The sequence below is a fragment of the Mastacembelus armatus genome, chromosome 22, assembly GCF_900324485.2.
Source record: "Mastacembelus armatus chromosome 22, fMasArm1.2, whole genome shotgun sequence".
In the NCBI taxonomy this organism is placed as follows: domain Eukaryota; kingdom Metazoa; phylum Chordata; class Actinopteri; order Synbranchiformes; family Mastacembelidae; genus Mastacembelus; species Mastacembelus armatus.
The window spans coordinates 20,641,934-20,664,249 of NC_046654.1; the positions used below are offsets into that span (position 1 = coordinate 20,641,934).

At 45.4% G+C, this 22,316-nt stretch overlaps 1 protein-coding gene across 2 annotated transcripts in view; it reads left to right on the forward strand.

The window, feature by feature from the left end:
- The window catches only part of gabrr2a (gamma-aminobutyric acid type A receptor subunit rho2a), a 98,769-nt gene that overhangs the window by 63,683 nt on the left and 12,770 nt on the right, over positions 1-22,316 (forward strand). For both annotated transcript variants that reach the window (XM_026302227.1, XM_026302235.1), the window contains exon 7: positions 3,255-3,407. In XM_026302227.1, coding sequence (XP_026158012.1) covers positions 3,255-3,407 — 153 coding nt within the window. The remainder of the gene's footprint in view (positions 1-3,254; positions 3,408-22,316) is intronic.

Sequence of the window (22,316 nt, forward strand, 5' to 3'; positions counted from 1 at the left end):
ATTGTATGCATTGATTTTGATTGCATTGTTTTAGTGGGTGACTTTAACATTCATGTTGATAATCTCAATGATGCAAGTGCAAAAGAACTCTTGAACATCCTGGACAACTTTGGGCTTTCTCAGCATGTAACAGATCCAACACACATCAAGGGACACACACTGGATCTAATAATTTCTAAAGGTCTTAATATTTCTGAGGTGGTGTTGACCGATGTTGCTCTTTCTGATCATCGCTGTGTTTTTTTTTAAAACAACCACCCCTGCTGTTTTGAACACAGGTGAAACAGAGGTAGTTAAAAAGCGGAATATTAAAGAGAAGAGCTGTGCATTATTCATTCAGGCTTTTGCACCATCACCAACCATGCCATCAGCCCCTGTTGATGATCTTGTAAGCAGTTTCAGCTCCAACGTTATGACTGTTATTGATTCCATTGCCCCAATTAAGACCAAGTTATTGTCAGCAAGAAAAAAGTCACCTTGGAGAAATGCCACAGTGGTTAAAATTCAGAAAAGAATATGCAGACAGGCAGAAAGCAAGTGGCGAAAAACCAAACTCCAGGTTCATTTTGACTTGTACAAAGAGAGTCTTCACAACTATAACCAAAAATTAAAAAATGCAAGGCAATCATTTTTCTCAGAGGTTATCAATAGAAACAGCAATAATGCCCACACATTGTTTTCTGTTGTAGACAGACTCACAAACCCAGCACCCTCTGTTCCTTCTGAACTGCTGTCCAAAAAGTCATGCAATGATTTTGCAGCTTTTTTCACAGACAAAATATCAAAGATAAGACAAACTATATCTAGTTGCAGTCCAAGGAACATGACAATATCACCTGTGCCTCCTTGTTCTCCAGTGAATCTGGAACATTTCTAGATTTCTAGATAGATTTCAATCTAGAACACAGCTCTGTCAGAAACGCTTCTACAATTAAAATCTACATCATGCTGCCTTGATATTTTACCCACAAATTTTTTTAAAAATGTTTTTAACAGCTTAGCTCCAGATGTATTGCAGATTGTCAATAGTTCTCTTCAGTCAGGGAAGTTTCCCCAGGCTTTAAAAACTGCTGTTATAAAACCGCTTCTTAAAAAGCCTAATCTAGATGCTTCAGCAGTAAGTAATTACAGGCCAATATCAAATCTTCCATTTTTGGGAAAAATAATTGAAAAAGTAGTTTTTCAACAAGCTTTATGGTGCAAAACAATCTTTTTAATGCACTTCAGTCTGGATTTTACGCACACCACAGCACTGAGACTGCACTTATTAAAATTTTAAATGATTTACATTTGAATAATGATGAATCCAAAACCTCTGTTTTAGTACTACTGGATCTCAGTGCTGCATTTGACACAGTTGATCATGATGTGCTGCTTGATAGACTAGAAACGTGGGTGGGAGTTACTGGCACAGTGTTAAACTGGCTAAAATCTTACTTGGAAGATAGAGACTATTTTGTCTCACTTGGTAATTATGAGTCTGAGCGAACAAAAATTAAATGTGGGGTTCCTCAAGGGTCTATTCTTGGTCCTCTCTTATTCAATATCTACATGCTGCCCCTTGCTCAGATTATGGAATACTACAACATTGACATATATTGACACCCAACTTTACATATCCGTATCATCTCATGATCATAGTCCTCTAATTTCATTATGTGAGTGTATTAATCAAGTCAAAGAATGGATGTGCCACAATTTTCTCCAGCTCAACACAGACAAGACAGAAGTGATTGTTTTTGGCCCCAAAAATGAAAGGTCAAAGGTCATTGCTCACCTTGACTCCATGTCATTGAAAGCTACAAATCAAGCCAGAAACCTTGGTGTAATCATTGACTCAGACCTGAATTTTAACAACCACATAAAATACATCACTAAATCTTCCTATTATCACCTGAAAAACATTGCTAGAATAAAAGGTTTTCTGTCTAAACAAGATGCAAAACTTGTTCATGCATTTATCTTCAGTAGGTTAGGTTATTGTAATGGCTTGTTTACAGGTCTTAGCAAAAAGTCAATCAGGCAGCTGTAGCTAATCCAGAATGCTGCTGCCAGAGTCCTTACAAACACCAAGAAACTGGACCATATCACACCAGTTCTTAGATCACTACACTGGCTTCCCGTTAGTCAAAGGATAGATTTTAAAATCTTATTGCTAGTTTATAAAGCACTAAATGGTTGTGGACCAAAATATATTCAAGATATATTAGTTCCCTATGAGGTTTCCAGACCTCTCAGGTCATCTGGGACAGGTCTACTGTGTGTTCCCAGAACCAGAATCAAACAAAGTGAAGCAGCATTCAGTTACTATGCTCCTCACTTGTAGAACAAACTTCCTGAACACCTGAGGTCTGCTCAAACTGTCAGCTCATTCAAATCAGGACTGAAAACACTGTTGTTTACTGCTGCCTTCAAATAATTGTTCATCCTTGTTTTCTTAATGTTTTAAAATTTTAATTTACTTTATTTGATTTAAATTTATTTTATGTTAAATGTCTTTGTTTTTAGATGCTCTTTTCAATGCTTTTAATGTAATTATATGCCTTGTAAAGCCCTTTGAATTGCGTAGTGTATGAATGGTGCTATACAAATAAATTTGCCTTGCCTTGCCTTGCTGCTCACATATTATTGTAGCCCAGTTTGTGCTGGTGCAACACCCTTAGACCCCAGAGGGTTAACACTGATCAGTTTTCTGACTATAGCTTAAATTTTATTTGCTTAAAGATTTATGGTGTGCAGATTCTCACAGTGAACATTAAAGAAAGTTCCCATTGCAACCACAGACTGCAGCTCAAAGTGGGATCAAACTCAGGTCACCTGCATAAAAGCGCTGCACACCTCTGCAAAACCTTTCCTATATTGCAGGGATGTCCAACTCCAGTCCTCTAGGTTTTCCTAGATAGTTTTCCAACTATCCCTGCCCTACCCACTGCAGATTACTTGGATCAGGTGTGTTCAACCAATCAAAAGCTGCCGTCATTCATGAAAAAGAATATAATCAAATATGCTCCTTACAAAATGTATCTACGTTTGCAGTGTAGTTGCACAGGAATGTTTTACGAGGGAGGTGTTGGCTGATGTCAAGTGAAAATTTACAAAATATTAAAGGAAATAATTAAGGATTCTTCATACTCTATATATGTTATGCATTTCACATATAAAGTCTTGATGATGCTTAGTGCAAATACTTTGCTAAATTGCTGACACCTGGAGTGTTCCCCCATCTATGAATTGCTCTGTTGCTGTGTTTGCAGGCTGGTACAATCGTCTCTACATCAACTTCACACTGCGACGACACATCTTCTTCTTCCTGCTGCAGACATACTTTCCTGCCACACTTATGGTGATGCTTTCATGGGTGTCATTCTGGATCGACCGCCGGGCTGTGCCAGCCAGAGTTTCCCTAGGTAAAATAAAAAGGAAACAAAGAATACACACATGCATGCATGAACACTTTCCACACACTCTACAAGTCTTTTGTTTTGAATTACTGTCTGTTTTGAGTTTATCTGTTGTGGCTCTTCCCCGTTATGTATTATTGCATTTAGAAAAACATACATTGTTTTGGTTTTTCAAAATATGGTAAATGGCCTTATGTTTGTAGTGCACGTTTCTACACACGTGCACTTTTTACACTATTTGCCCATTCACCCATTCACACACACAATCACAACGTAGGGTTCAGTGTCTTGCCCAAGAATACCTTGAAATGTGAACTAGAGGTAGGGATCAAACTAGAAAACCCTTCAGTTCATGGCCGCAACCACAGTACAATAACGGCAGAAAGGAAAAGTTTTAAAATTAGAGCAATGCATAAAAGGATAGCCATAGACATACTCAAGGCCCAGTTCCAGTGCCTTTGCAGGCTCAGGGTCACACCAGACAGGGCCTGTGACATTATTGTGGTGTGTGTGGTTCTCCACAACATAGTGACAACGTGAACAGCGCAATGTCCTGCACCAACACAAAGTCAAACTGTCCATCTTGACTATTGATGTGCCAGATGGCAGAATAATTAGGGACACAATTTGTTTGAATCATTTTGCATAATAAAACAAAAAGAACATATAAGTACCAAATTTTATTTCCTGCAACTACAGATGCAAATTTTATGTTGTTAAAACCATTATACATCAGTAGCACAATATCACCTTACCCACCGTTAATGTCTGTTCCAGCAGCTGGATTTCTAGTCTTAGTAATTTAGAGTTTTAAATGATCCATCTCAGAGACTTCCGGTTTTTAATAGAATGGAGTGTGGCGAGCATACTCCAACAGAATTCAGACCTTTCTTACCATTAAGCCCACAGAACTGAAAATATTACATCTGCCATTTGTTTGGGGCAATTTCCCTCTACATTATGTCATGGTAAGAGTTATTTGGATACTGCATTGTGATTCATTCAAGTGTTATCCACAACTTTGGACTCATACTACAGATTTACAAGACAAGTGGTGTGGCAAAAAACAAAACACGAAATGTTTGAAACCAAAGTGGCCTTCATGGGCCTGTTTCAGAAAGTGGGTTTAGTGAAAATCCAGTTCGTTAACACTGAGATGAGGGATATTCAGGGTTTTCATTTTCACAAAGTGGGTTCAGATTGACTGAGTCAGTTACTGTGCTAACTTACTCGGTGAACCAAACCTGCTCGCTGGCAGGTGTTATAAACCTGCCTGTTATAAACCTGTTATAAACCCTGAGTTTGGCGGGTGGAGGCAGGAGACATGGCGTGCCGTTTTGCTTCGCAGAATTCTGCGTCGTCTAGACATCTTTTCTTTTCCTGAAGAATATCTTTATGAGCAATACAGTTTTTCTGCCACTTTGCTTCATTATCTTCACAATACACTCAGCCCTTACATATCCGGACATATCAAGACACCCTGTAAAATCAGAACAAATTCTTTCAGTAGCTCCTCATTTTTTTGCAAATGGACATTCCTTTATAACATCAGTGATGTAGAACATATTTTAAAGGCCACTGCATGTCGCACAGTCAGAAAGGTGACCTTTGTGCTCAAACAGACCCATGCGTCTTATCGAGGAAGAATTCTCCAAAATTGCAGGTATCACTAAGTATAAATAACAATTGGCACATTCAGCCTGTAGCTTTGACACTTTATGTACAAATCAATTTGTATATTTTAGGGTTTCCAGGCTTGATCGGCTGTATAGATGGGACTCATATATAAGGCGATTATGTCAATAGGAAAACTTTCCAGTGCAGCACGGTGGTTTATTGGTTAGCACTGTTGCCTCACAGCAAGAAGGTCCCGGGTTCAAAACCCAGCAGGGACTGTTCTGAGTTTGCATGTTCTCCCTGTGCTTGTGTGGGTTTTCTCCGGGTACTCTGGTTTCCTCCCACAGTTCAAAAACATGTATGTCAGGTTGATTGTGACTCTAAATTGCCCATAGGAGTGAGTGTGAGTGTGTGTGGTTGTTTGTCTCTATGTGGCCCTGTGATGGACTGGTGACCTATCCAGGGTGTATCCCTGCCTTTCACCCAAAGAGAGCTGGGATAGGCTCCAGCAGATCGCTGTGACCCTGGTTAGGAATAAGCGGGTACAGATAATGGATGGATGGATAGTTGGATGGATGGAAGTCATTTCACAGCATTAATGTTCAGGTAAATAGTGGCCTTCAGCATTCATTATGAAAGATAATTCCATGACAGCTAATGCAGATTTTTTGTTGTGTGCTTAAGGTCATATGTGATGTATCACATGTGATAATGAACGTAAAGGCACACACAAATTTTTCATCCATACATGGAGATACATGGATAACAGCTACATCAAACTCCTTTTTATAGGAAAGTTTGATGCTTACCTCCTTGGTGACAGAGGATATACCTGCCAGCGACATCTTTCAACACCTTATCCTGATCCTGCAGCTGGCCCACAGTACAATTTCAATTCAGCCAACAGCAGGACCCAGTGCAGAACTGAAATGACATAGACATATTCAAAGCAATTTGTTTGAATCATTTTGCATAATAAAACAAAGAGAACATATAAGTACCAAATTTTGTTTATTTCCTGCAAGTACAGATGCAAATTTTATGTTGTTAAAACCATTATACATCAGTAGCACAATATCACCTTACCCACCGTTAACTAGTGTTCCAGCAGCTGGATTTCTAGTTAGGTCTTAGTAATTTATAGTTTTAAATGATCCTTAATGATTACCATTAAGCCCACAGAACTGAAAATATTACGTCTGCCATTTGTTGAGAGCAATTTCATTCTCTACTAAGCCTGACAGAGTGGACTACAACTCTCCCAGAATGCTGACCAAAGGCCATAAGACTACCGAAAAGGAGGGTGCTAATGCTAGCACTAGCTTAACGCTCGATGCCATTTCCGCCCTACTTAAACAACACTGCAAAGCACTGGCTGCTGAATTTAAAGTGTCGTTCAATGTGCTTGATTCTAAACTGGACCAAACCAGACTGTCTGTGGAAGACCATGACCAACGCATGTCTTCCCTCAAACTCGCCTCAGATGACCTTAGCCAACAAGTCTTGGACCTTGAGAATTCCTGCTCCTTTCTGAGAATGCTAAGTTATGGGCTAAATTCAATTCAATTCAATTTTTATTTGTATAGCGCCAAATCACAATACAAATCATCTCAAGGCACTTTACAAAAACTAAACCCAACAATTCCCTTATGAGCAAGCACTTAGCGACAGTGGAGAGGAAAAACTCCCTTTAACGGAAGAAAAAACCTCCAGCAGAACCGGGCTCAGTTTGGGCGGCCATCTGCCTCGACCGGTTGGGGTGAGTGGATAGAACAGAGAGAAAAGAACAGCAACAATAAACAACAAATAGACACTGCAGGTTGGTGGGACCAGTAACTGCACATCAGCGATGTACTGCAGAAGGTTCAGAGAGAACAGAGAGATAGAGAGAGAGCACAAGGTTAGTGACATTCAGTGGTGGAATATACATGAGGTGGGAGGAGAGGAAGGGGGGGGGGGGTTAGGGTAGGGGAGCTCAGTGCACCGATGGTCCTCGGGCAGTCAAAGAGGAAGGTTTTAAGCCTAGCCTTAAAAGTACAGAGAGTGTCTGCCTCCTGAACCCAGGCTGGGAGCTGGTTCCACAGGAGAGGAGCTTGATAACTAAAGGCTCTGCCTCCAGTCTGCTTTTGGAAACTCTGGGAACCACAAGTAGACCTGCACTCTGAGAGCGAAGTGCTCTATTGGGATAATATGGTACTATGAGGTCTTTAAGGTATGAAGGAGCTTGATTATGAATGGATTTTAAATTCTATATTTTACAGGGAGCCAATGAAGAGAAGCCAATATAGCCAATATGATCTCTCTTGCTAGTTCCTGTCAGGACTTCTGGCTTCTCAGGATTCTGGATTAATTGGAGGCTTTTTATGGAGATATTGGGACATCCAGATAGTAATGAGTTACAGTAATCTAGTCTTGAGGTAACAAATGCATGGACTAGTTTTTCTGCATCATTTTGAGACAGGATGTTCCTAATTTTGGAAATGTTGCGCAGGTGAAAGAATGCAGTTCTAGAGATTTGTTTTATGTGTGAGTTAAAGGACATGTCCTGGTCAAAAACAACTCCAAGGTTTTTTACAGTAGTGCGGGAGGCCAGGGTTATGCCATCTAGACTAGCTATAATTTTAGAAAAGTTATTTTTGAGATTTTTTGGCCCAAATATAATGACTTCTGTTTTCTCTGAATTTAAAAGTAGAAAGTTTCTGGTCATCCAGGCCTCTATGTCAGTTAGACAGGCTTGAAGTCTGGTTAACTGGTTTGTGTTAACATGTTTAATAGATAGATATGACTGAGTGTCATCTGCATAGCAGTGGTAATTAATAGAGTGCTTCCTAATGACATATTCTAAAGGAAGCATGTACACGGTGAACAGAATCGGTCCTAGCACAGAGCCTTGTGGAACTCCATAACTAGCTTTTGTTTGTGTGGAAGGTTCATCATGGACATGAACAAACTGGAATCTGTCTGATAAATAAGATTGGAACCATTTTAACGCTGTTCCTCTGATACCAGTCACATGCTCCAGTCTCTGTAATAAGATGTTGTGGTCAATGGTGTCAAATGCAGCACTAAGGTCTAGTGTCACGAATGCGGGTGGTGTGGTGAGAAGGAGGAAAGGTGAGGACCCAAGTGCAGACAATACCAGGTTTTATTTTCCAGGGTTCAGGCAGGAAACTCAAATCTCCGCCGTTCGGCGGGCAGGCAGACAAACATGAATAGCACTACTCACACTAGGTGCTGTAGACAACTAATGATCCGGAGACGAACAAAGGAAACCAGAGAACTTAAATACTGAACACAAGACACAGGTGAAAGCAATCTACAACTGATAACGTAAAGCCACCTGGAACACAGAACAGAAACAGGAAACTAACCAAAATAAAACGTCAGGCAGGGCTAAGAACCGGAAACCCGGTTCGGATCCTGACAGTACCCCCCCCCCCAAAGGGCCGGCTCCCAGACGTCCCACAAAGTTCCATGACAAAGTTCGGGGCGGGAGGGCGGGAGCAAAGTCCATACTAAGCCCACACAGGGCAGAGTTCTGGGTCGCTCTGGGGATCAACCTCTGGGGCACACAAAATCTGAGGCCGTTCCAGCGGACGGCCTCTCTGACAGGCGAAGGTTCGCGGGGCCGTTCGGGAGGACGGCCTCGCAGGCGGGCGTGGGTCCGAGGCCGTTCGGGAGGACGGCCCCTGAGACGGGCGAAGGTCTGGGGCCGTTTGGGAGGACGGCCACGCAGGCAAGTGTGGGTCCGGGTCCGAAGCCGTTCGGGAAACTTAGGTAGCCGCCGCATTGGCGGCGATGGCTCCGGGGACTCTGGAGACGGTGGCCGACGAGGTGGCGCTGGGGACTCTGGAGACTCTGGAGACACTGGCGGCCGGGGAGGCGGCTGCAGAGGCGGCTGAGACGGCCGGGGAGGCGGCTCTGGGGGCGAAGGCAGCGGCTGAGACGGCCGGGGAGGCGCCTCTGGGGGTGAAGGCAGTGGCTGAGACGGCCGGGGAGGCGGCTCTGGGGGCGAAGGCAGCGGCTGAGGCGGCCGGGGAGGCGCCTCTGGGGGTGAAGGCAGCGGCTGAGACGGCCGGGGAGGCGGCTCTGGGGGCGAAGGCAGCGGCTGCTGCGGCTCTGGGGGCGTGGGCAGCGGCTGCTGCGGCTCAGGAACCTCTGGTGACGGCAGCTCGGGGGTCGGCAGCTCGGGAATATCAGCTGGGAGCGGAGGCGGGTCCGGGAACTCTGACTCGTCCGGAGGTTCAGGCCACTCCCACGGCTCTGGAGGTTCAGGCCACTCCCACGGCTCTGGAGGTTCGGGCCACGGTGGTAGTTCCAACCACGGTGGTGCTGGTAGCTGGGCCTCGACGTGGGCGCCTCGCCCTCGGCGTTGTGGGGCTGGAACTGGCGGGGCTGGAACTGGCACCTGAGCAGGGACGGACACGTCGGTGCACTGAGGCTCGGGATCTTGGACGGAAAACTCAGTGGGGACGTCTTCGTCGGCGCGCTGAGGGTCTGATGGCGCCGGGGACTGAGGGATGGAGGAAGCCGGTGACTGAGGGACGGAGGGAGGCCCTCGCAGTCGACGCCGAGGCGCTGGGATTGGCCGGAGAGAAGCGGGCTGAGCCTCGGCGCGTGTGGCTTGGCTGCGGCGCCGAGGGATTGGGACTTCAGCCTCGGCGTGGGCGACTTCACCACGCCTCGGGACGGGAACAGGCTGGACGGGGACAGGCTGGACAGGGACCTCAGCGGGGACGTCGTCGTCGGCGCGCTGAGGCTCGGGAATCCAGGGCAGAACCTCAGCGGGGATGTCATCGTCGGCACGCTGAGGGCTCGGAGACTTGGGAGACTTGGGAGACTTGGCTGGGCAGGGCTCTAGCGTTAACGGCCGGGTCGGCACGCTGGAGGTCGGGCAGGCAGGGCTGGGCTCCGGCGGGGACGGCCACGTCGGCACACCGGAGCTGGGGGAACTGATCGGGGGTTTCCGCAGCGGCTGTGTTCCCTCCGCGGGGGCGATCCCTCGGACAGGTTTCCTCTGCTGACGGCGTCTTCGCCGTGACTGTCGGGCAGGTGGCGAGACCGGGGGCGGTGGCCAAGCAGCACTCCGTCTGGGCAGTCCTCCCGGCTTAATCACCAGCCGGGTCCCTGAAAAGGGGTCGTCCTCATCCGAGGAAAAGTCACTATCCAGGGGGTCCTCAAAAAACCACCCCGGGGAGTACCGTAGAGCGTGCTGCCGGGCCTCGTGGATCAGGTAAGTGAACCTGCCCATAACTTCCAGCCCCCGGACAGGGGAATCCCTGGCATGCGGGAAGGTCCGAGGCGATCTGTAAGCCGCATACCCCACTCGGACGCTGCCTGCTGGGTCCTTTCGGGTCCGGATCATTCTGTCACGAATGCGGGTGGTGTGGTGAGAAGGAGGAAAGGTGAGGACCCAAGTGCAGACAATACCAGGTTTTATTTTCCAGGGTTCAGGCAGGAAACTCAAATCTCCGCCGTTCGGCAGGCAGGCAGACAAACATGAATAGCACTACTCACACTAGGTGCTGTAGACAACTAATGATCCGGAGACGAACAAAGGAAACCAGAGAACTTAAATACTGAACACAAGACACAGGTGAAAGCAATCTACAACTGATAACGTAAAGCCACCTGGAACAAAACACAGAACAGAAACAGGAAACTAACCAAAATAAAACGTCAGGCAGGGCTAAGAACCGGAAAACCGGTTCGGATCCTGACATCTAGGAGGACAAGTATAGAAACAAGTCCATTATCTGAGGCTAAGAGAAGATCATTGGTAACTTTTAACAGTGCTGTTTCTGTACTATGATGTGCTCTAAATCCTGAATGAAAATCTTCAAATACAGTGGGTACGGAAAGTATTCAGACCCCTTTAAATTTTTCACTTTGTGTCATTGCAGCCATTTGCCAAAATCAAAAAAGTTCATTTTATTTCTCATTAATGTACACTCAGCACCCCATCTTGACAGAAAAAAACAGAAATGTAGACATTTTTGCAAATTTATTAAAAAAGAAAAACTGAAATATCACATGGTTATAAGTATTCAGACCTTTGCTCAGTATTGAGTAGAAGCACCCTTTTGAGCTAGTACAGCCATGAGTCTTCTTGGGAATGATGCAACAAGTTTTTCACACCTGGATTTTGGATCCTCTGCCATTCTTCCTTGCAGATCCTCTCCAGTTCTGTCAGGTTGGATGGTGAACGTTGGTGAACAGCCATTTTCAGGTCTCTCCAGAGATGCTCAATTGGGTTTAGGTCAGGGCTCTGGCTGGGCCAGTCAAGAACGGTCACAGAGTTGTTCCTAAGCCACTCCTTTGTTATTTTAGCTGTGTGCTTAGGGTCATTGTCCTGTTGAAAGGTGAACCTTCAGCCCAGTCTGAGGTCCTGAGCACTCTGGAAGAGGTTTTCTTCCAGGATATCTCTGTACTTGGCCGCATTCATCTTTCCTTCAATTGCAACCAGTCGTCCTGTCCCTGCAGCTGAAAAACACCCCCACAACATGATGCTCCCACCACCATGTTTCACTGTAGGGATTGAATTGGACGGGTGATGAGCAGTGCCTGGATTTCTCCACACATGCCGCTTAGAATTAACGTCAGAAAGTTCAATCTTGGTCTCATCAGACCAGAGAATCTTATTTCTCATAGTCTGGGAGTCCTTCATGTGTTTTTTGGCAAACTCTATGCAGGCTTTCATGTGTCTTGCACTGTGGAGAGGCTTCCATCGGGCCACTCTGCCATAAAGCCCCGACTGGTGGAGGGCTGCAGTGATAGTTGACTTTGTGGAACTTTCTCCCATCTCCCTACTGCATCTCTGGAGCTCAGCCACAGTGATCTTTGGGTTCTTCTTTACCTCTCTCACCAAGGCTCTTCTCCCACAATTGCTCAGTTTGGCTGGACGGCCAGGTCTAGGAAGAGTTCTGGTCATCCCAAACTTTTTCCATTTGAGGATTATGGAGGCCACTGTGCTCTTAGGAACCTTGAGTGCTGCAGAAATTCTTTTGTAACCTTGGCCAGATCTATGCCTTGCCACAATTCTGTCTCTGAGCTCCTTGGGCAGTTCCTTCGACCTCATGATTCTCATTTGCTCTGACATGCACTGTGAGCTGTAAGGTCTTATATAGACAGGTGTGTGTCTTTCCTAATCAAGTCCAATGAGTTTAATTGAACACAGCTGGACTCCAATGAAGGAGCAGAACCATCTCAAGGAGGATCAGAAGAAATGGACAGCATAATAATAATAATAATACATTTTATTTCATGGCGCCTTTCAAACACTCAAGGTCACCTTACAGAGAGAAAAAGGAAGCATACAGCATGAAATACATAGAGTGCATTAAAACAACAATAAAATCAACAATGCATTAACAGAGGGCCAGAATGTAAAGGCAAAAGTGCAGAGCATCCAGGAAGTGGGCGATGTACTGCAAGAGCAAATTGAAACACAGAAACCCAGATGACAGAACAACAAATTTGAAACAATATGAGACAATATGAAATAGGCGGAGGGTGGTAGAACATCACGGGCTGCTTTGAGAAGTTAAGACAGTTAGGTGGAAAACGCTATACGGAACAGATACGTTTTGAGTGATGATTTAAAAGTTGATAAGTCCGGAGACGACCGGATGCGATGAGGGAGAATGTTCCAAAGGCGGGGCGCAGTGTGGCTGAAGGATCTAGCGCCCATGGTGGCCAGGCGCACTGTAGCGGTGCAGAGGAGAGTGGAACTGGAGGAACGGAGAGTACGAAGCAGAGAATAGATGTGAAGTAGATCAGTGATGTATGGTGGGGCAATAGAGTGGAGGGCTTTGTAGGTGAGAAGGAGGATTTTATAGTTTATACGGAAGGACACAGGGAGCCAGTGAAGTTGTTTAAGGACAGGGGTAATATGATGTGAGAGTGGAGTTCTGGTGATGATTCGGGCAGCAGAGTTCTGGACAAGTTGAAGTTTATGAAGTGATTTGAGAGGTAGACCAGTGAGGAGTGAGTTACAGTAATCCAAACGAGAGGTGACAAAGGCATTAACGAGTATGGCCGTGCTATCGATGGTGAGTGAAGAACAGATGCGGTTTATGTTACGGAGATGGGAGTAGGCCGACCGGGTAGTGGTATTGATATGCTGAGTGAAGGAGAGAGTACCGTCTAGGATGACACCCAGGCTTTTAACTTGGGGGGAGGGGAGGACAGTATTGTTGTCAATTAAAATGGAGAAGGTGCTGGTTTTAGAAAGGGTGGATTTGGTGCCCACGAGGAGAATTTCAGTTTTGTCGGGGTTGAGTTTCAAAAAGTTATGGGTGAACCAGGATTTGATATTATGTAAGCAGGTAAGGAGGGAGGGAGGGGGGAGGGTAGAAGATGGAGCAGCAGAGAGGTAGAGCTGGGTGTCGTCTGCATAACAGTGGAAATTGATGTTATGTTGCCTAAAGATATGTCCGAGAGGAAGGAGATAGATAATGAAGAGGAGGGGCCCCAGGACAGAGCCCTGGGGCACGCCACAACTGACAGTAGAGGGCTGGGAGTGGAAGTTCTGGAGATGGACGGACTGGGTGCGGTCAGAGAGATAGGAGGTGAACCATGAGAGGACCGAGCCAGCTATGCCGATGGAAGCAAGGTGATGGAGGAGAATATTGTGCGAGATGGTGTCAAAAGCTGCAGTTAGGTCAAGGAGGATGAGGATGGAGACAAGGCCAGAGTCTGCGGCTACTAGGAGGTCGTTGGTGATTTTGACCAGGGCAGTTTCAGTGCTGTGAAGATGGCGGAAACCAGATTGAAAGTGTTCGTATAAGCTATTGACGGCAAGGTGGGTATGGACCTGGTGGTGGACAACTTTTTCAAGAATTTTAGAGGGGAACGGGAGATTGGAGATAGGGCGGAAGTTGTTAAGGTTCGCAGGATCGAGGCCAGGTTTTTTTAGGATTGGTGTGATGATGGCTGTCTTGAGTGATGGGGGTACAATACCAGAACTGAGGGAAGTGTGAATAATGTGGGTAAGATGAGGAAGGAGAGAGGGGAGACAGAGCTTGACGAGGTTGGTTGGTAGGGGGTCAAGTTTGCAGGTTGAGGGTTTGGATTTGAGGATCAGTGAAGAGATAACCGTGGTGGGTGGAATGATAAAACTCGAAAGCGGGGAGGATACTGATAGACAGGGTAGGGTACAGTGGAGGCAATTCGCAGTGTCACAGATGGGGGGAAATTGCTGGTGTATATTTTCGATTTTTGATGAGAAGAAATCCAGGAAGTTATTGCACAAGGTGGTGGAGAGTGAGGGGAAGAGAGGAGTATCGGGAGGGCCCAATACATTTTTGACAGTGGAGAAGAGGGAACGCGTGGAGCCAGAGGCGGATACAATAAGAGAGGCATAGAAGTCAGATTTTGTTTGGGTAATGGTTTGCTTGTACTTCAGTATGTGGTTTAGGTATAAGTCCTTGTGGGTGGATGAACCGGTTTTTTTGAAGAGACGTTCAAGGCGACGGGCTTGGGTTTTGAGGAGGCGGAGTTCGGGGGTGTACCATGGAGCAGAGTGCGTAAAGGATACAGATCTAGTTTTGAGTGGGGCGAAGGTGTCGAGTAGATTTCGTAGCTCACGGTTGAAATTGGATAACATGTTGGAGAGGGACGGTGTATAATTAGAACATGAAAGGTTGTTGAGAGCAGCAGTGAAGGAGGGGAGGTCAATGTTCTTTAAGTTACGGAAGGTGATGGTGCGGGAGAGGTGGGTTTTGAAGATAGGTAGTTTGGAGTTAAAGCAGACAAGTTTGTGGTCGGAGAAGGAGGTGTCGAGGGTAGAACATGACTGAGCTGTGACGCCAGAGCAGCAGACTAAGTCGAGGGTGTGGCCTAGAGAATGTGTTGGGGAGGTGATGTATTGTTGGAGCCCAAAGCTGTCCAGACAGGAAATGAAGTCTTTTGTTGTGGTGTTGTTGGGATTGTCGAAGTGGATGTTAAAATCACCAAGAAAAATTATGTTGGCTGACAGAGAGATGAGGTTAGCTAAGAGGTCAGACAGTTCATCCAGGAAGGTCGGGTTAGGTTTTGGTGGGCGGTAGATAGTGGCCAGGAAGGTTGGTGTGTGACCGTGAATACATGCTATGAGAGCTTCAAAGGACTGAAAGGTGACAGTGGGGTGGATGGATATTTTGGGAGCGAACGTTAAGTAGCCCAAAATGAGTGTTATGGAAAGGTGTAGAGTCCAAGTGTCTGGGGATGTTAGCTAGAACAGAGTGGTTGATCAGGCGTATACCAGGTTTCCTCGGCTGAGGTCGGGAGGATGACCAGATGGAGGGGATTGGTAGTATGGAGTCAGATAGTCAGGCTTGTGGGACAGAATGGACAGGTTGTCCAGTGTTAGCGTGTGGGGTACAGTGAACTGCATGTTGAATGTTGGTGGAAAGTATATGGGAGCCCAGGCGGTTGGGATGCAGACCATCTCCTGCAAAGAAGGCAGGTCGGTTCCAGAAGAGGTTGAAGTTGTCGATGAATTGGAGATTGTAGGACAGGGAGACAGACTTGAGCCAGGTGTTGAGACTGAGGATTCTGCTGAAGCGGCCAGAGCCTCTTCCAAACGTGGGGATGGGACCAGACATGAAAATAGTCTTACCACAGTTGCTTAGGAGGTGGAGGAGAGAGAGAAAATCCTTTTTAGTTAGTTCAGACTGGTGGAGTGACGTGTCACAAGTTCCGATATGAACAATCATTCTAATGATGGAAGACGGAAGTGTTGGCAGTAATCCAGGAAGCATGGCCAAGATGTCTGAGGCCGTAGCTCCAGGGAGACAGTGAGTAGTGGCGTTGAAAAAGCGTACATTCCTTATAATTGAGTCTCCGATGATTAACGCGGTTGGGGGGAAAAGGGGGCGTGGAGAAGACGCCAGTAGTTGGCCGTTTGAGTCGTGTCGTCTTGCTGACTGGCGGGGAGGCGGGGCGGTGACATCAGGTGCTGAGGTGGAAGATGGAGGCGGCAGTTCGGTTGGTCCGTAGCTAGGGGGGGTTGGTCCGTGAGTGTGCCTGAGCACGGCCTCGCGAAGGATCCTACGGCGCACGGATGTAGTAGCTGAGCGGGATGGAGACTGTTTTCCGCCGGGGCAACGGGCTTCGCGAGGAGCACTTGGACTAAGGCGGGGGCAGCGGGTGTCGTCAGGGGGGAGCGAGAGCAGGTGACGGCGCCGAACGACATTGGCGGGTGACGGGTGTTGTTGGGATACCGGAGCGGAACGATCCGGTACGTGATTGGCAGATGAGACAGTATGTAGCTCCGGAGTGGCAGAAGACAGAGGTGCAAATCGATTGGAGAGGTCTAGGGAGGGACGCGGAGACCCGTGGTGATATTTTTTCCGCCCACGAACCGCAACCTCGGTCCAGGAGGACCGAAGACATGGTGTAGAAGAGGAGGAGGGTCGTGGACAGGTTGACGGGTCCCATGGGGCAGTGTCCTGGAGAGTGAAGGTAAGTGTGGAGATCTTCCTCGACTGCTCAAGGGCAATGTCCCTGAAGCTAGTCAGTATGGAGTCTTTCTGTTGGAGATCGTGAGAGAAGCGGCGTATTTCCTGCTTTAATTTGGTGATTTCATTGTTTGCTAGGCGGAGTAGTAGATTGGCATTGTCCGAGTTGGTATTGTCAGGTAGTGTTGGCGTTGTTGTTGTTGTTCTTGGTGTTGATGGCGTTGTAGGTGCCTCACTGATTGTGTCGGTCGCCATCTTGTCGGTCGCCATCTTGGATGGCGTCATCGGTGACCTTTTTACATCAAGCATGTGAGTTAAATATGAGTGTCACTGCAAAGGGTCTGAATACTTATGACCATGTGATATTTCAGTTTTTCTTTTTTAATAAATTTGCAAAAATTTCTACATTTCTGTTTTTTTCTGTCAAGATGGGGTGCTGAGTGTACATTAATGAGAAATAAAATGAACTTTTTTGATTTTGGCGAATGGCTGCAATGACACAAAGAGTGAAAAATTTAAAGGGGTCTGAATACTTTCCGTACCCACTGTAGTTCATTCCTGTGTAAGTGGTCTGATAGCTGCTTAGCAACAGCTTTTTCTAGGATTTTAGAAATAAATGGTAGGTTGGATATTGGTCTATAATTAGCCAAGACTCCTGGATCAAGACTAGGCTTTTTGAGTAAAGGTTTGATTACTGCAGTCTTAAAGGCCTGTGGTACGTAGCCTGATACTAGAGATAAATTTACCAAGTCTAATAAAGATGAGCTCATTAATGGCAGGGTGTCTTTAAGCACTCTAGCCGGGATGGGGTCTAAGAGACACGTTGATGATTTCAATGAAGCAACTACTGATGTGAATTCAGAGAGATCTATGGGAGAGAAGCAGTCTAAACATAACTGAGGTCCTACAGATGATTCAAGAGCTACTGTAGTAGAAGATTCATTTATTGCAGGTATAGGAAGCATCTGCTGAATTTTATCTCTAATAGTTGTGATTTTATTTGTAAAGAAACTCATAAATTCATCACTGCTGAGAGCTAAGGGAACACTGGGCTCAACAGAGCTGTGACTTTTTGTCAGCCTGGCTACAGTGCTGAAAAGAAACCTGTGATTGTTCTTATTTTCCTTTATTAGTGATGAATAGTATGCAGTTCTGGCTTTACGGAGAGCTTTTTTATATGTTAGTAGACTGTTTTTCCAGGCTAGAAAAATTTCCTCTAAGTTTGTGGAACGCCACTTCCTTTCCAGCCTTCGTGATGCCTGCTTTAAGGTACGAATATGTAAATTATACCATGGGGCTAGTCTTCTCTGATTCACTAACTTTTTCAGAGGGGCCACAGAATCAAGCGTTTCACGCAGTGAGGTTACAGCGCTGTCAACAATATGATCAATTTGGTAGGGAGTGGGATTGAAGCAGCTGCCCTCCACACTTCCCTTAGATCAGTATTATGTATGTCACTACAGTATTATGTATGTCACCAAATTACCTCATAATTTCTCTCAGTGATTACTTGTGCAATAACGTGCTACACAACTGTGCAGTATGTTATGTGCAATGTGCAATATGCTTACGATTATCAAGGAACATTACAAACTTGTGAAATACTGTTTATACTTTTTATCCTACCTGCACCATCATATATGTTATATTCTTTTTATATATGTTACGTTTCACTTCATTGCCTGTGCACTTGTAAATATATCTTATTTATCTTATTATTTTTATATTGCATGCTATCAGTACTTTTCACGGGTTGGACGGTTCTTCTCATCCAAAGCATTTTATTGCATTGTTTATACCTGCATATGACAAATAAACCATCATGATCTTGATCTTGATTATGTTTATACTTGGCATAGATGTAAATAAAGATGGAATCATTTTCTTAAATTTATTAACAGCGTTGTCGGATAAACATCTGCTGTAGTGGAATTTTCTTCCAAACGCTGCATGATCCATCATTTTAAATTCAAAAGTTATTAAAGAATGATCTGACAAAACAGGATTTGGGGGAAAAACTATTAGATGTTCAATTTCGATACCATAGGTCAGAACAAGATCAAGGGTGTGATTGAAACAGTGGGTGGGTTTATTAACATTTTGAATGAAACCAATTGAATCTAATATAGAATTAAATGCAATGCTGAGGCTGTTATTTTCAACATCTAAATGAATGTTAAAATCTCCCACTATAATGACTTTATCTGATCTAAGCACGAAATCAGACAGGAAATCAGGGAATTCAGTTAAAAACTCTGAGTAAGGGACAGTTGGACGGTACACAATGACAGGTAGAACTGGTTTTTGTGTTTTCCAGTTTGGATGCGAGAGACTAAGAATGAGGCTCTCAAATGAGTTATAACTGTTCTGAGGATGAAAGTTTAATAATAAGTTTGAGTGGAAGATTGCAGCTACTCCTCCACCTCGACCTGTGCTTCGAGGAACATGATCATTTTTATGACTGAGGGGGGTTGATTCATTCAGACTGACATATTCATCCTACTGTAACCAGGTTTCAGTAAGATAAAGTAGGTCAATTTGGTGATCAGTTATCAAATCATTTACTAACAGAGATTTAGATGAAAGAGACCTGATATTTCATAATCCACATTTGACAGTTCTGTGTTTCTGTTCAATAAGAGGAGTGGTCTTAATTTTTATTAAGTTTTTATGAATAACTCCTCTTCTGTTAACTTCTAATTTATTTAATTTATATGTTCGAGGGGCAGACACAGTCTCTATGTGGTTTGAGGGGGGCGGCAGCTCTAAGGAAACTGCAGAGAGGCGTTTTAGACTGAGTCTCTGCATCCTGGTCCCCACCCTGGATTGTCAGGCTTTAGGTTGGCTAAGAAACTCGGCCAAATTCCTAGAGATGAGAGCTGCACCATTCAAAGTGGGATGGATGCCGTCTCTCGCTACCAGAACGGGTTTTCCCCAGAAAGTGGCCCAATTGTCTATGAAGCCCACATCGTTTGCTGGACACCACCTAGACAGCCAGCGACGGAACGACGACATGTGGCTAAACATGTCATTGCTGGTCAGATTGGGGAGGGGTCCAGAGAAAACTACGGAGTGTGACATTAATTTAGCAAAGTTACACACCGACTCAACATTAATTTTAGTGACCTCCGATTGGCGTATTCTGGTGTCATTGCTGCCGACATGAATAACAATTTTTCCATATTTACGATTAGCCTTAGCCAGCAGCTTCAGATTTGACTCGATGTCGCCCGCTCTGGCCCCAGGAATACATTTGACTATGGTCGCTGGTGTCTCTAGCTTCACGTTCCTGACTATGGAATCGCCAATTATCAGAGTCGGTTTCTCAGCGGGTGTGTCGCTGAGCGGGGAAAATCTATTAGAAACATGAACAGGCAGGTGATGAGCCGTGGGCTTCTGCTTAGGAGTATGTTTCCTTCGGACCGTCACCCAGGCTAATTCTCCGGGCTGCTCCGGAGCTGCCCTTGGACCGCTAACAGACCCTGAGCTCGGTGGCTCCACACCAGCTAACGGGGCTAGGCTAGCTGGCTTTTGTTCGAAGGTGCGGAGCCGCGCTTCCAAATCAGTGATCCTCGCCTCCAAGGCTAACAGAACCTTACACTTAATACAGGTATCATTATCGCTAAAGGAGGCAGAGGAATAACTAAACATGTGGCACACCGAGCAAGAAAGAGAGAGAGAGGGAGAGGCCATGTTAGCAAGCTAACTAGCTAGCTAAGCTAACCGGTAGGCCAACGAGCGCTAAGTCAGGAAATAGCAACAAACACCGGTCAAAACAGAAAGGTACCTGACCAGCACCGGAATGCAGCAGCCAGTGAACCGTTCAAAGTCTAGCCGGTTCCCAGGTGTGCCAAACCACAGCTAGTCTGCCGCCAGTCTGCAGACGAACCACACAACACACACAACAGCTTCAGATTTGACTCAATGTCGCCCGCTCTGGCCCCAGGAATACATTTGACTATGGTCGCTGGTGTCTCTATTTTCACGTTCCTGACTAGAGAATCGCCAATTATCAGAGTTGGTTCTGCTTCTGGACACGTTTCCAGTAATCCATGTCCTTAGTCTGCTTGTCTTCAGCAAACTGTTTGCGGGCTTTGCTGTGCATCATCTTTAGAAGAGGCATTCTTCTGGGACGACAGCCATGCAGACCAATTTGATGCAGTGTGCGCCGTATGGTCTGAGCACTGACAGGCTGACCCCCCACCCCTTGAACCTCTGCAGCAATGTTGGCAGCACTCATACGTCTATTTCCCAAAGACAACCTCTGGTTATGACGCTGAGCACGTGCACTCAACTTCTTTGGTCGACCATGGCGAGGCCTGTTCTCAGTGGAACCTGTCCTGTTACACCGCTGTATGGTCTTAGCCACTGTGCTGCAGCTCAGTTTCTGGGTCTTGGCAATCTTCTTATAGAAGCAACAATTCTTTTTTAAATCCTCTGAGAGTTCTTTGCCATGAGGTGCCATGCTGAACTTCCAGTGACCAGTATGAGAGACTGAGAGCAAACACCAAATTTAACACACCTGCTCCCCATTCACACCTGAGACTTAAAATCTTCCTCTTTGACAAAGCATATAGTTAGGGCTGGCTTCAGGCAACCCTGAACCATCCCTTAGTTATGCTGCTATAGGCCTAGACTGCCCGAGGACCTGAGCTGACCTAGACTGCCCGAGGACCTGCCCTGAGCTCCCCTACCCCACCCCAGGAGGGTGCTACTCATTTTAAACACCTGCTGATAGATGGCACCATAACATCTTTTGTTCAGATGAAAGACGAATTTAACTTTTTAAATACAGACTTCTTCCATTATCTTCAGATAAGACATTTCTTTACATCACAACTATCAATTTCTTCAATTACTACAGAAATAGCTACAGTACACCAAATTTTGTCCCTGAATCCATCCAGCAAAGGCCTTATCTCCAAGCTGTACAATATTATGCTAGACCTCAAAAGCCCCTCTGTGGACAAATTTTAAAAAGCCTGGGAGGAGGCCTTGGGTCTCACCATTACTGACGATGCCTGGGATGCGGCTCTCAGATTAGTCAATTCATTTTCCCTTTGCGCTCACCACCGGTTAATCCAATTTAAAGTTATACACAGGTTCACATCTCCAAGGCCAGGCTGTCTTCTATGTACCCTGAAGTTACTTAAGTTATTAGTTAATTATCTATGGCTTTCACTTTATTCTTGGCACGCCGTGCTATCCTACTCAGATGGAAAGATGCCATGATTTTGTATGGTTTGTTTTGATATACGTCAATCTTAGGCTCTCTTGGACACTGTAGTTTTTCTATACTCACTAAGGACTCACATCATTGGCTTTTGAGGGCCAAGTCTTCATATTTACAATGCTGCAGTACTCCATTTCTTTTTCTGTTTTTGTACTTTCAATTCAAATGATAGACCTTTTGTGAGCCTACAACTTGTTATAGTTAAAGTGTTTCTATGTTCATGTAAATTCAATAAAAATATTTTTGATTTAAATGATCCATCTCCAAATTCATTAAGCATATTTGCTTCTCCAAGTATACTTTATACAGTTGTTTCTCTGGGAGCTAGAAGAACACAAAAAGAATGTTCATAGTTTCATAGCCACTTAGTATTGCAAGTCATTATTGTTACGGTTCTGCCAGGTTTTCCCCCTGGCAATCACCACTATTCGTCTCACCTGTTCCCAAGTCACTCACCTGCACCTCCTCTGCACTCTCCCTCATGTATAAAGGCACTTCCCTCACTCCGAGTCACTGTCGGATCTCAGTAACATTTCTATGGACACACCATTCCTGTTTCCTCGTTTCCTGCGATATTGTGAGTACTTAAATAAAGACCTCAAATATGTTCCTCATTCCTGTCTC